The sequence below is a fragment of the Gopherus flavomarginatus genome, chromosome 2 (genome assembly GCF_025201925.1).
Source record: "Gopherus flavomarginatus isolate rGopFla2 chromosome 2, rGopFla2.mat.asm, whole genome shotgun sequence".
NCBI lineage: Eukaryota > Metazoa > Chordata > Testudines > Testudinidae > Gopherus > Gopherus flavomarginatus.
Genome location: NC_066618.1, coordinates 277,602,834 through 277,615,492, shown reverse-complemented (window position 1 = coordinate 277,615,492; position 12,659 = coordinate 277,602,834). Strand labels below are relative to the sequence as shown.

Below are 12,659 nucleotides of genomic sequence, written 5' to 3'. Positions count from 1 at the left end.
GCTTACATCCTTCCCCCAGCCAAGAATTTGTCGTCCCGACAAATCACATTCCCTACTATACCAACTTATTGGTCCCCTCCAAAAGGCATTAGATAGCCCACTTTAGCTTTCACAAACCTGTGTGCTAAATGTATAGGCTCCTCACTAATCACCCCAGGTGCATCGTAAGTTAACCGTTTCACTGGTCTTATTACCCTGTCTCGCCTATTAAGAATCTCTGTTGCTATGGTAGGGGGGACATCCTCTTGAATGCCGGATGGGGAGGTTTCCTGTGAGTTCCCCTCAGATACTGGCATAGGCTCCTGCATTTCTAGTTCTAACAGTGGAGGGTCGCAGGTGCTCTGGACATCCTCCATCTGTATGTCACCATTGTCCAATAGCCTGTGTAAGTCATTACACGGGGGTCCCACCAGTGGCTCAGGGATGTCAGGAATGGGCCTAAATACTTCTGCCATAGGGTTTAGGGTAGAAGAGGATGTGCTCTCTTCTGATTCAGCGGATCGAGACTGAAATCTTGTCTTCATCCCAGGATACACCATGGTTGTGTCTTCCTCCTCAGACTCACTGTCAGATGTGCCGAGTAGGGGTAGGTTAGCTGCAGGAGGCCGGCTGTCCACATTGGAAGGTGGCTTTGGTACAGCACCTTTGTTCTGCCCAGTTGCCCTGTTGTGGCCCACCTCATAAGGGCTGCTTACCAATTCTCCCACAGGGAGCAAAAGGTTTCTATGCACGGTTTTGGTCTGCCCTGGACCCTCTTCAGGTTTTATCTTGTAGACCGGCAGGTCTCCTAGCTTTTCCATCACTAAGTAAGGTATTGCCTTCCATCTGTCAGCTATCTTGTGTTTGCCAGCAATACCCAAATTTCTCAGCAGGACTCTGTCCCCTGGCTGGAGCTCTTGCAGACGTACCCTAGCATCATATCGATGTTTGTTGCGGCCTGCATTCTTCTGAGCTGCAGATGTAGCTAAGTGATAAGCATCCCGCAGCTTTTCTCGTAGACGGGATAGATATTGCTGGTGAGTTTCATAGCTATCTCCATCCTCGGATACACCAAAGCACAGGTCTATGGGTAATCTTGGTTCTCGCCCAAACATTAAGAGATATGGGGTGACTCCCGTAGCGTCGTTCTTTGTGGCGTTGTAGGCGTGCACTAGAAATGCGACATGTTGGCTCCAGGTTGCCTTCTGCTCTGGCCGCAAAGTCCCTAACATATCTAACAGGGTTCGGTTGAACCTCTCTGGCTGAGGGTCACCCTGTGGGTGATAAGGCGTTGTCCTTGACTTTTTAATTCCTGCTATCCTCAGCACCTCCTTCAGAAGGTGACTCTCAAAGTCTCGTCCCTGATCCGAGTGTATCCGGGCTGGGAATCCATAAACTGAGAAATATTTTTCCCACAGTACTCGAGCGACGGTAGTGGCCTTCTGATCACGTGTGGGATATGCCTGCACATATCGCGTGTAATGGTCGGTCACTACTAGGATGTTCCCAATATTCCTCTTGTCCACTTCTAAAGACAAGAAATCAATGCAAACCAGCTCCAGAGGTTTGTTGCTGGTGATGTTCTTCAGATATGCAGCCCTCGTGGGCAGAGTTTTCCTTTGCACACATCGCGCGCAGGTCTCACATTTCCGGCGAACATCTTCAGCCATCCGTGGCCAATAGAATCTACTGCGGATAAGTTCCAGGGTCCTCTCCATCCCTAAATGTCCAAAGTCATCATGCAGGGCCCTCATGGCCAGGGCTCTGTAATCTTTTGGCAGCACTAGTTGATTCCGTTGCTTTTGTAGAGGGTCTGTGGTCGTGCGGTGTAGCACTCCCTGAATCAGTTTTAGTTTGGTCCATTCTCTCAATAGTAGTTTGCCCTCTGGGGTAGGTGGGACAACCTCAGCTGGGCCTCGCCCCCCTCTTTTGGCAAGTAGTGTATCACGAATGTCAGCATCTTGTAGTTGGGCCTCTTGCCAGTCAGCCGTATTGAGCATGGGCAAGGGAGATTGGTCCAAAGCAATGTAGTTCACTGAAGCAGAAGGCACGCCTTCAGGGGGTAGGCCCAAAGCTTCAGCAACACATCCATGAAGGCTCTCATGGGCCTCCGGCTCTCGGCGACTCACACTGCAAATAGCTCTCACGCCATCCGTGGGTATCACAGCAACATCAGGTGCCTGCGGACGTCTGGACAAGGCATCTGCATCTACATTGCTCCTCCCTGATCGGTATTGAATGCTGAACTCATAGCTAGCCAAGGCGGCCACCCATCTCTGGCCTGTAGCATCCAATTTAGCACTTGTTAACACATAGGTCAGTGGGTTGTTGTCTGTCCACACCTGGAACTGAGCACCGTACAAGTAGTCTCGGAATTTCTCAGTGATGGCCCATTTCAAGGCCAAGAACTCCAGCTTGTGGATGGGGTAGCGAGTTTCACTGTCAGACAGTCCTCGGCTGGCAAAGGCTACCGGTTTGCGTTTGCCTTCCACTTCCTGATACAGTACTGCTCCCAGACCCTCCAAACTGGCATCAGTATGCAGGATAAACGGTTTGCTTGGGTCAGCAAAGACTAGGACGGGAGCATGAGTTAAGCGAGTAATGATTTCCCGAAAAGCTCTCTCACATCTTTCATCCCACCGCGGCCCAAATGGTTCGAAGGGGCCATAGTGTCTCTGCAAAGGCGGCTTTGGAGGCCTCCGCTTATTCTGGGTCTTAGATTTGTTCTTGTTGGACTGGTATCCCCTGGTAAGATCATTCAGAGGTTTTACAATCGTAGCATAGTTCTTCACAAATCTGCGGTAGTAACCACTAAATCCAAGAAACGTCTTGAGTTCTCTGTAGTTAATGGGACGTGGCCAGGTAGTGAGTGCTTCTATTTTATCGGGGTCAGTACTCACACCCTCTTGGGACACGATGTGACCTACATACTTCACTGAGGTTTGGCAGAACTGGCATTTATCAATTGAAAGCTTCAAACCGTATGCCTCCAACCTGTCGAGCACTTTAAGAAGTCTTTCTTCATGTTCCTCCAGGGTTCTTCCAAACACAATCAGGTCATCCAAGTAAACTAACACCTGCAGTAAATTCATGTCTCCCACGACTTTTTCCATAAGACGTTGAAATGTGGCAGGTGCTCCAGAAATCCCTTGGGGCATGCGTTCGAACTGATAAAACCCTAATGGGCAGATGAAGGCTGTCTTCTCCTTATCTTCTTCACCCAGAGGGATCTGGTAGTATCCACTCCGAAGATCCAACACAGAGAACCACTGACTACCCAGCAAACAGTCCAAGGCATCTTGTACTCGAGGCATGGTGTACTGATCAACCGTAGTGCGCCTGTTTAGGGTGCGGTAGTCAATACACATCCGGATTTTTCCACTCTTCTTACGAACGACCACAATGGGTGAGGCATAGGGGCTTCGTGACTCTGTGATGATACCATTTGCGATCAGCTCTTGAAGATGATGGCGCACGTCTTCCATCTCAGAGAGGGCAATCCTCCTAGACCTCTCCCTGAAGGGTCGGGGATCTTGTAGCCTGATATGGTGTTCCACTCCCTTTGCACATCCCACGTCCCACTCATGTAGTGAGAACACCTTGGATCTCTCGCAAAGCTTCTTCCTCAGGCGATCCTTCCACTCCTCAGACAGCGGTGAGTCCCCGAAGTCAAACTTCGCAGGATCTATCATTGGAACTTCAGCTTCACACTGGGGTCTCACAACGCTTTCAGGCTCAAAGATGTCTGCAATCTTCTGCCCTGGTTTTACAAACACATCACGGCGTGTTTCATTAGCAACCAGTATCGTCACCTCCTCCTGGGCTTCAGCAGGTAGGGTTATGACTCCGCTGAGAACCAGCACTCCTTCTGGGAGCCCTCCCTTGGTTGGCTGCTCTACCACAGCTAATGTTTCCTTACTGCCTTTTAGGCAGGTACTCCTGACAATCACCTCCTTTTCTGACATGGCAGGCACCACTAAAGGGACCGGGCCCGCATACCTCAGTGCTCCGACTGGCAAATCAGGCATCACTTTTCTCGTGTCCTCAATTTTTCTGTAAGCCTCGGCACAGTGTGTGTGTATCACCAAGGTATTCAGATATTGGTCTCCTGCTTGCTGTCTGCAGTAATCGGCCAGTATCCTAAAGAGGCTGGAGTTGGTCCCTATTAGCACAGACACATCAGAGGCTCCTTTGGGGTCAGGGCATATTAAAGCAGCAGTGTCCACCTCCTGTCTTACCCCAGCAATCTCTTCTGGGAATTCCAGGTGTACTATGACATAGCCCTGATAAGGGTATTCATCCATGCTGAGGCCACACAGACCAATGCCAGTCAGTGGCTGTATGGGCAGGTGCCTAAGCATCTGTTGGTAGAATGACTGAAATATAATAGTCACTTGAGATCCAGTGTCAAGCACAGCTTTACACTCCTCCCCTTCAATCCTCACCATGACCTCTGCTCGAGGCCCTATCAGTCCTGCAGGGATCCCAGCTGGTTGGTCTCTTCTGGGGGAATCTTCAAATCCTCTAGGCCTAGATGGTCTCTGTCCCCGGACCTTCTGGCAGCTACTGGATCTCTCCCAACTGATCCTCAGCTTTTCATACACTAAGGAGGGGTTCTCTTCCTTATGGCAGTTAGCAGCACTGTGCCCATCCTGACCACACCGGTAGCAAAAGAAGTGTCCTTTCCCCATTCGGCGAGGTGGGACGGTGACTCTAGATACTGACTTCTCTATCATCACAGTCTGAGGCTCCTTATTCCGGGAAGTCTTAGCTTGGTCAATGATGCTTTGCAGCTCAGCTATCCGTTCTGTCAGGACCTGCATTTGTTGGGCAAGTTCCTCTGTGGTGCTCACCATCAGTACACTGGCCATTGGCGGTGGTGTCGTACTGGCTCGTTCCAATGTTTGGGCTTCCCAACACTCGCTGGCTGCCTGCCTTTCTTCTTCTTCCCTGACCTCCTTTATCAGCTGGGAGTAACTTGGGGGATGTTCCTGCCGTTCTCTTAGTCGGAGATGAAGTAGGATTGGGTTCCGATACTGAGTCCCTCTTACAACTTGAGCCAGTCTGGTCTGATCCATCTGCTCAGCAGTCACTGCTCCCCTCATAACAGCTCTCTGAAGTAGTCTCTCCAGCCTCTGTATGTAGGCTGAAATTTTCTCACCCCTTTGCTGTCGGGAATTAATGAATTTACAGTAACTGTCCTCAGGGCCCTCTACGCTCCCAAAGGTATTATCAAGGGCCTCTAGGCAGTCCTTCACACTGACCTCAGGGTCAGTGAGCTTCAGGGTGCGAATTACATCTAATGCTGGGCCACTAAGGCTCTCTATTAGACATCGTCGCTTTTCTACATCGGGTACGGCCCACTCCCGCAGCATTTCAGTAGTATGCTCCGACCAAAGTTCAAACTCCTCTTCCCCATCAAATAACCTTAACTTACGACAAGAGTTTGACGTAGCATAGGCCAACACAATCTTTTCCAATATATGCCCCAGTGCTTTTGCCCAATCATAGGCTGAGTCTGCCGCCCCTGAGCTAGAGGCTGCAGGACTGGGGCCCAACAAACCCGACATATTAGCCATTATACAAACAGTAGTTTCCTCAAAATATAAACATAATTATTTCCCAATACAGTGGAACACTCAACAAGTGCTTGCGAGGGGTACTGACCCAGGGATCCCGGACGAGCCCCCAAAAATGTAACCCTTCTGCCCCTCTAGTTGGCAGCAACAAGGGCCGGGTTCAGTATCCAGGGGTTCCGTTTCAGTAACACAATGCATAACCGGCTCGAGCCCCCACCCAGTGACCTGGGACACTCACATACCACACCCCCCTGGGCGCCTCTAGGAGGCAATACTTCCCCTCTCGCAAGCACGGAGTCTGAGTGTAGCAAAATCTTTTTTAATAAAGGAAGGAATCAATGCGGCATCCCATTGGAGAAACACCACAAACAGGGTCATAACACAAACCATAAACAAAAACCCACCTCCAAGTACGTTTGGCACTGTCCTTTTTCCGCTTAGGGTTTTAAGTCCAATCACCCCAAAGTCCAACAACCCAAAAGTCTCTGGTCAATGCCACCCCAGAGTTCGAGAGTCTATCTGTAGAGGTCCCTCCCCCCAGCCTGGGTAGAAAGGGGCACCTTACGTGGTCCAGGGCCAACTGCCCTGCCTCTCCGTGGGTTCTGCTTCCGCCTTCTCCACGAACTGCTCCGCTTCACCAGCCGCTCCACTCTGCTCCTCCAGCCATCCTCAGGAACTGCTCCGCTCCACCAGCTGCTCTGCTCCATGAGCTGCTCTGCAAAACTGCTCGGCTCCGCTCACTCTGTGGGCCGCTCCACCCGTCCCGCAGCTACTCCGTTCTGCCAGCCGCTCTGCTGCCACCAGCTGTCCTGTGATCCGCTCCAGCCGTCCCCGCAACTGCTCCACTCCGCCAGCTGCTCTGTTCCACAGTATATCTTCGGGCTCCCCCACTAGCTAGCACAATGCTCAGTGCTCTCAGCTCAGTCATTTCAGCTTTTTTGTGATTTCAACTCTTAGTGATCTCAGCTCTTAGTGGGGAAGCCCCAGTGCGAGTGCACCATTAGCCCAAAGTGAGTTCAGCTCAGCAACCTGTTTAGATTCTTGAGGGAATAAAAAAATCAACTCTGACATTCCACAGTGGAGAGAGGAGGGGGTGCAACTGGTGCTTCTGGCTCCACAAGGAGCCTGCACCACCAGGCACAGATACCTGTCCCCAGCCTCTCTACTTCACTGGGTTTTGGAACCCATGACCCTTGTCTAGCAAGTACCACCCAACTGAGGGTGAGTCATTTGTCACCAAGCAGTCCCACCGCTCAGCAATCTGGGATAGGGTAGGCGTGTCTATGCAAATAAACTCTCTGACATTCTTTCCACCAGATGTCAGGGTAGAGCTTATCCTGACTCTGCTTACATAATACTTTTGCAAAGAGCATTGTTTCACAAAATCAAGCTGTACATTAACTTTTGTTACAAGTAGCGCAATACAAGTCTTTCCCCCACATAATACTTTTCCTTAGAAGAATTATTAAAATAGAGGACAGTGTGGCCTAGTGGTGAGAGCACTGGGTCTGTTTTCCTTGCCGGCAAAGTCCTCGAGACTCGACCAGTTTAAACTTTGCCTTGCAGGTAAGAATCTGTGAAACTGAGTTCCCCAGAGATGTCTCTCTGCTGTGTCCATTCCTTCTCACTGTGGCACTCACAGAAATTAAGTTAATTGCCTCCAAAGATAGTGTATGCTCCAGCTGATTAGGTTAGCTGAAGACTCACACTTACTTCAGTATAAAACAGCACTGAGATGGTTTATAGTAAAACTAAGAATACTCATAGCTGGGCCACACTTTAACTTATTCAGGTTCTGATGGGAGGCATAAAAGTGGCCCACAAAGTTAACTGAAAAATGCGTGTGCACGCACACAGTACCCCACCAATCCATATCTAAGGCCCAGTCCACCCTGAGAGCAGAGCTGTATGAGAGACAGCCCACATTAAAAGCAGTTGTTGCTAGTAATGTTTTTGGCACAGTTCCCATGACAGCATGGAGAGGAAATTTCTCGTTTGCCAAAAACTGTTTTAAACTGTACTTTGAAACTACAGGTGGCAACCCACATTATGGTTTGTGGGGCATGGTTCTCGGGAAAAAGTACCCATCTCCATGCTAGTCAGGGAAACCGTAACAGGACTCTGCTAGCAAGAACCATTGTTTGATATGGTTATAGCTAACACATTGCCATTCTGTGTGAACAGGGTCTAAAGGGAGCATTGGGAACATTTGGTACTTTACATCCCACGAAATCTGAATCAGTGTGGCCTGCTGGCTCCTGCTTGGTGGTGACATCAAGCTCACAGTGGAACTCTGTTTAAGTCACCTTATATAGGATCAGGTAGTGGGATTTTTATTTCTTAGTTGCACTATTCTGTAGGGTTTATAACAGGTGTATTAATCATTGCAGGAAAATCTGTAATACTGGAAAAAGAAGGGAGTTGCCTAACCCTTATCGATACACTCTAGTCTCCATCAGGGTTTCATGGAGGGTGTCATGTCACCAGCATAATGCTTGCTGGGGCACAGCAGGCTGGAAATTCATGGGACCTGAAAAACAACAACATATGTTTTAAGTAACAAATGATGTCCCTTCTAACCTAGCCACTCCGCCCTTGGAACTCCCACTGAAGTTCCAAGTATGGGACAGGGTCTTGCCCTGCAAGTCACCTTTAAGGATCAGTAATTCAAAGGAGCAACAACTACTAACCTCACCAGAGCTGAAATCCTTAAGGTGAATGCTATTAAATTCAACAACATTAAAGGTAAGTTTAGTTTAAGACCTTGCCGATGTCCTCTTAGCTCAGTTGCTTTATTGTAAAACAGCGTAGTATATTTAGTCAATTAATTACCCCAAGTTTTTGGGAGCAAAAGTAATATTTTTCCTCCTGTTTTTCTAGGCTTCTTGAAGTCCATTCACCCGATGCCAAGCACACTGTGGTTCTAAGGAGTAAGGATTCAGCTACAGCCCAGGCCTGGTTCAATGCTATCCACTCCAGTGTGAGTGATCTTATTCCCAGGGTGATTTCAGAGGTGAAAGACCAGCTGGGTAAAAGTGGGATCGCTGGAAGTCGAGAGATTAGGCATCTAGGCTGGCTTGCAGAAAAGGTAATGGACATATTTCCTTTTTCATTTCAAAGCCGTGTGTGTGTCTGGAAGTAGAGGCTGAATCAAATATTTGTTTTTATTTAGCTTTTACGAAGGCCTCTGATTGTGCCTGCTGTGACCTGTTGTATCTTATCTAACTCAGTGGTTCCCAGACACTCTGCTTCTGCAGACCATTTAGTAACCAGATCCTCTGAGGGGCCTGCCTCCCATCTGCTTGGCTCTCAAAAGTTAAAATCTGCATACATTAGGAAGACCTGTGGTGGTTCATGGGCCGCAGTTTGAGAACCATTGGTGTAATGAGAAAACAATCCAGGCATGCACAGGAACAGGTCCAACATTATTTCAGTACCAGAGCTCCAGAAATCTACTTTACACTCTAATAGTTTGTGTTCTCTGATGGTTCCACTAGCAGTGCTGGGCTGTAGATTTTTACAGTGTCCTTAAAAAGACACACGATTTCATCAGCAGCACATGTGGTGTATTAGTGCTTCATAATGAGGCAAAGGATGCAAAAATTTTCAGATACCTTTCCCAGCTCCATCCAAGCTTAGAAAAGCCACTAAAAGTCCGTGATCGTTAACCCTGCTGTTTATGTTAAGGTGAAGCTCACCCTGTAGAGAGCCAACCTGAGGCCTATATACCACATAAAATTCTGGGTTGAATTTCACCATAATAGAATAGGGCCCTTTGTTAGAACTGCTGAACCTCATTAATGAATTTTAACTTTGAAATTTACAGTTGGCAGCTTTGGGGTCATCAGGGTAGCCTCCCTTTTCCCCACTCATTTTTATAAGCTCTTTGAAGACAGAATATGTTTGGCTTCTCATTGTTTCCAAATCATCTCATCAAAGAAGAGGCAAAACCCCAATAGTTATTGGGCATGAAAAGTTTTATTATCATCTGTGAGTATGTAGCCCCATTCTGAAGGCATACACCTCTGTATACTCAGCCTGTATTCTTCAGAACAGGAGACTGTCTCCCAGTCCTAGGTGAATGTAGCTGTTCTGCATTAGAATGTTTACACACCTTGCAATGGTATATCGATAGGCTTAAAGTAAATATCCATGTTAAAGATGAGCAGGTTAAAAGGTCACTTTAAAGCATCATATTTTGCATGTTCTCAGAATACATTGCAGATTGCCTTTCCTTATTCAAGCGTTTGTGATCAGCATCATCACATAGCAGGATTAAAATAAAGGAGAGTTGTGAAACTGCAAACAGTTCCTTAGCAGCGCAGCAGGTTTGCAGTACAGCACACTGTGGACGTGCTAGCATTTAAATAAAGAAGAGATGAGCATCCATTCTGAAAATACACTGACATTTTATGCAGTGATACTGGCACAAAATAGCTTCCATATTCCACCCTAAAGTGGGGGCTGCATTTCCACTGGTGGGCAATTGATTTATCTTGTCATTGAATCCTTTTGTGAATCCTTCAGGATCAAAGGTGCCGTGTAAATGCAGCTTGTTCTTAATCTCATTAAAATTATTACTGAGTGTATATATTTATAAACTGAACCCAGTGTTTCCTCATTCAGAAGGATAAGCATCTGCCGTCTGCCCTCTTCCTCACAATCACCGTATAATCTGCATTACATGTGGTCCCTTCGCTTTCTTCATGTCTTGTGATGGGGTGTTCGCCCCCCACAAGCTCTGGGCAGGTTAATGTGGGCAAGGAGCAGCAAATTCTTTAGATGCTGCACCTTGAGGGGAACCAGGTACTGATAGGGCCTAACGGTAGATGGAATCCAGCTGGGGGAGGAGCTGGGAGAGCCAGGAGATGAGAGCAGGAAGATGTTACCGTGAGGAAGTCTGCAGTCACTTACCAAAGGTAAAGGGACTTGACCAGGGACAAGGAGGAGAGTAAGCTGTGGGGTCCTGCCCTGGATTCGGGAAATTTACAAGAGACCTAGAGGAGTGAAGTAGCCACAGAGAGCAGAAGAAGCTCCAGGGGTATACCCAGAGATAGGCAAGGAGATGGAGAGGTGGGGAATGAAGGAGCCTGAGTGGAAACAGCAACAGGGTCTGAGATTGAGCAGACAGAGGTTGCTAGTCAGGTCCCTGGGTTGGAACCCAGAGTAGCAGATGAGCCCAGGTTCTTCTTCGAGTGGTTGTTCATGTCCATTCAAAGTAGGTGTGCATGCGCCGCATGCACGCCAGCCAGAAGATTTTCCCCTAGCAGTGTCCGTAGGGTCGGCCCTGGCGCCCCCTGGAGTGGCACCACTACGGCGCCCTATAAAGGGGCCCGCCGACCGTCCACCCCCTCAGTTCCTTCTACCGCCGGTGACGGCTAGCTGGAACATCTCTTGCGCATAGCAACTTAGCAGTGTCCTATCTTTGTGTATAGTCTGTGTATATAGTTACGTTATAGTTAGTTTACTTAAGTCATTGTATATAGTTCTTGGTAGTTGGGGGGTCCCCCCCAAGTTTTCGTCACTCGCTGGGACATGCCCAGGTCCCCTGGGTTTAAACTCTGCAAGGACTGTGGGAAATTCCTGCCCAAGAGTGACCCGCACTTTGCTTGTTTGAGGTGCCTCGGAGAGAGCCACCAGAAGGACCGGTGCTCTATCTGCAGAGGCTTCCGCCCGAGAACTCTCAAAGACAGAACTCAAAGACTTAGAGTCCTCCTGATGGAGGCTGCCCTGCAGCCACCCTCGGACCTGGAACCAGCCGAGGCGGTGCCCAGCACATCTTCCTCAGTGTGGAGCGCCCCGGCACCAGCATCAGGACTTAGGGCCCAGCCCAAGTTGTCTAAAACCCAGCACCAGACAGAGTCGGGTCACCGAAAGTCGGCCTCAGTGCGGCACCACTCACTGTCACCGGTGCCCGCTAAGAAGAGAGAGCCAGTGAGGGAACGGTCACCCCACCAGGACCCGAGGCCGACGCCGTCCGTGGGTGCAAGCGGACAGGCTGGGCTACAGCCCTCGGCTGCTCCGTCGACTCCCGCACCACAGAGAGGGCAGTCGAGTCCGGACCGGCCTAGATCCCTGGACCTCAGCGGAGACTTGAGCCTCCCTTCGACACCGGAGGCATTCGAGGCGGCCTCAGACTTGATGAGACTCCCGGCACCAGCCTCCCTGCACTGTAGGGAGTTGCCTACCACAGCCCGTCCCCCAGTACAATCGAGGGGCAAGCCGGCCATGCTGTCGCCTCCCTCCCCGCACCGCGCCGCTAAGGTGGCACTGGACCAGATAAGAGGCTCTCCGCTGCCTCAGCACCGCTCTCCAACGGCACCGGGTGCTGCTCCCCTCAGGTCCTCGTACTCAGAGACTTCAGACTCAGATTCAGATTCCTACTGCTCTAGTCGGTCGTGGAGCAGGAGATCGGTTTCGGGGGTGAGCCACCAGCGTTACCCACAGTGGCAGTAACAATGGCATCCGCCCTTGCAGTGGCCGTTTTGGACCCCTTGGGCCTACCACCAGTCGGTAAGCCAGGCGTTCGGTCCTCAATCAAGGTCGGCCTCGGTCTCCTCAGCGTCGGTGGCCCTGGCGCAGCTGCCACCTCCACCGGCACCGTCGCTTGGCAGGGGTGTGCCATATCCAAGTTCAGCACCCCCTAGCCGGGCAGCGGCACCGGCAGCGGCTACAGTTCGGGCTCAGCAGGCACCGCCCGATACGCCAAACCGCTCACTGGCGACCCCGATACCGGTTGCGGTGCTGCATTTAGAATCGGAATCGGCCCCGCAACCACAGTACTATGTGCCGCAGGACCCCGGAGGACTGCATGCACCAGAGGAAGGGCCGATCCATGTAATTTCCTCATCTTCCTCCCCGGACGAAGGGGTCTCGGGCACGGCTGTGGCACCGGCCCTGGAGGACACTCAAATCCTCCAACAACTGCTCCGGCGAGCAGCTCAGAGCCTCGCAATCCAAGCTGAGGAAATCGCGGTGGACGCGGACCCTGTAGTAGACATCCTGGCTCCCTCAGGGCCATCCAGGGTGGCCCTCTCACTGATAAAGACAATAGCAGATACATCCTGCACCTTATGGCAAACACCAGCCTCACTGGCCCCT

General features: G+C 50.1%; 1 protein-coding gene across 1 annotated transcript in view; it reads left to right on the top strand.

Annotated features, from left to right (window-relative positions):
- The window catches only part of SNTB1 (syntrophin beta 1), a 179,395-nt gene that overhangs the window by 99,574 nt on the left and 67,162 nt on the right, over window positions 1–12,659 (top strand). Inside the window, exon 3 of the mRNA XM_050940966.1 lies at window positions 8,439–8,646. Coding sequence (XP_050796923.1) covers window positions 8,439–8,646 — 208 coding nt within the window. The remainder of the gene's footprint in view (window positions 1–8,438; window positions 8,647–12,659) is intronic.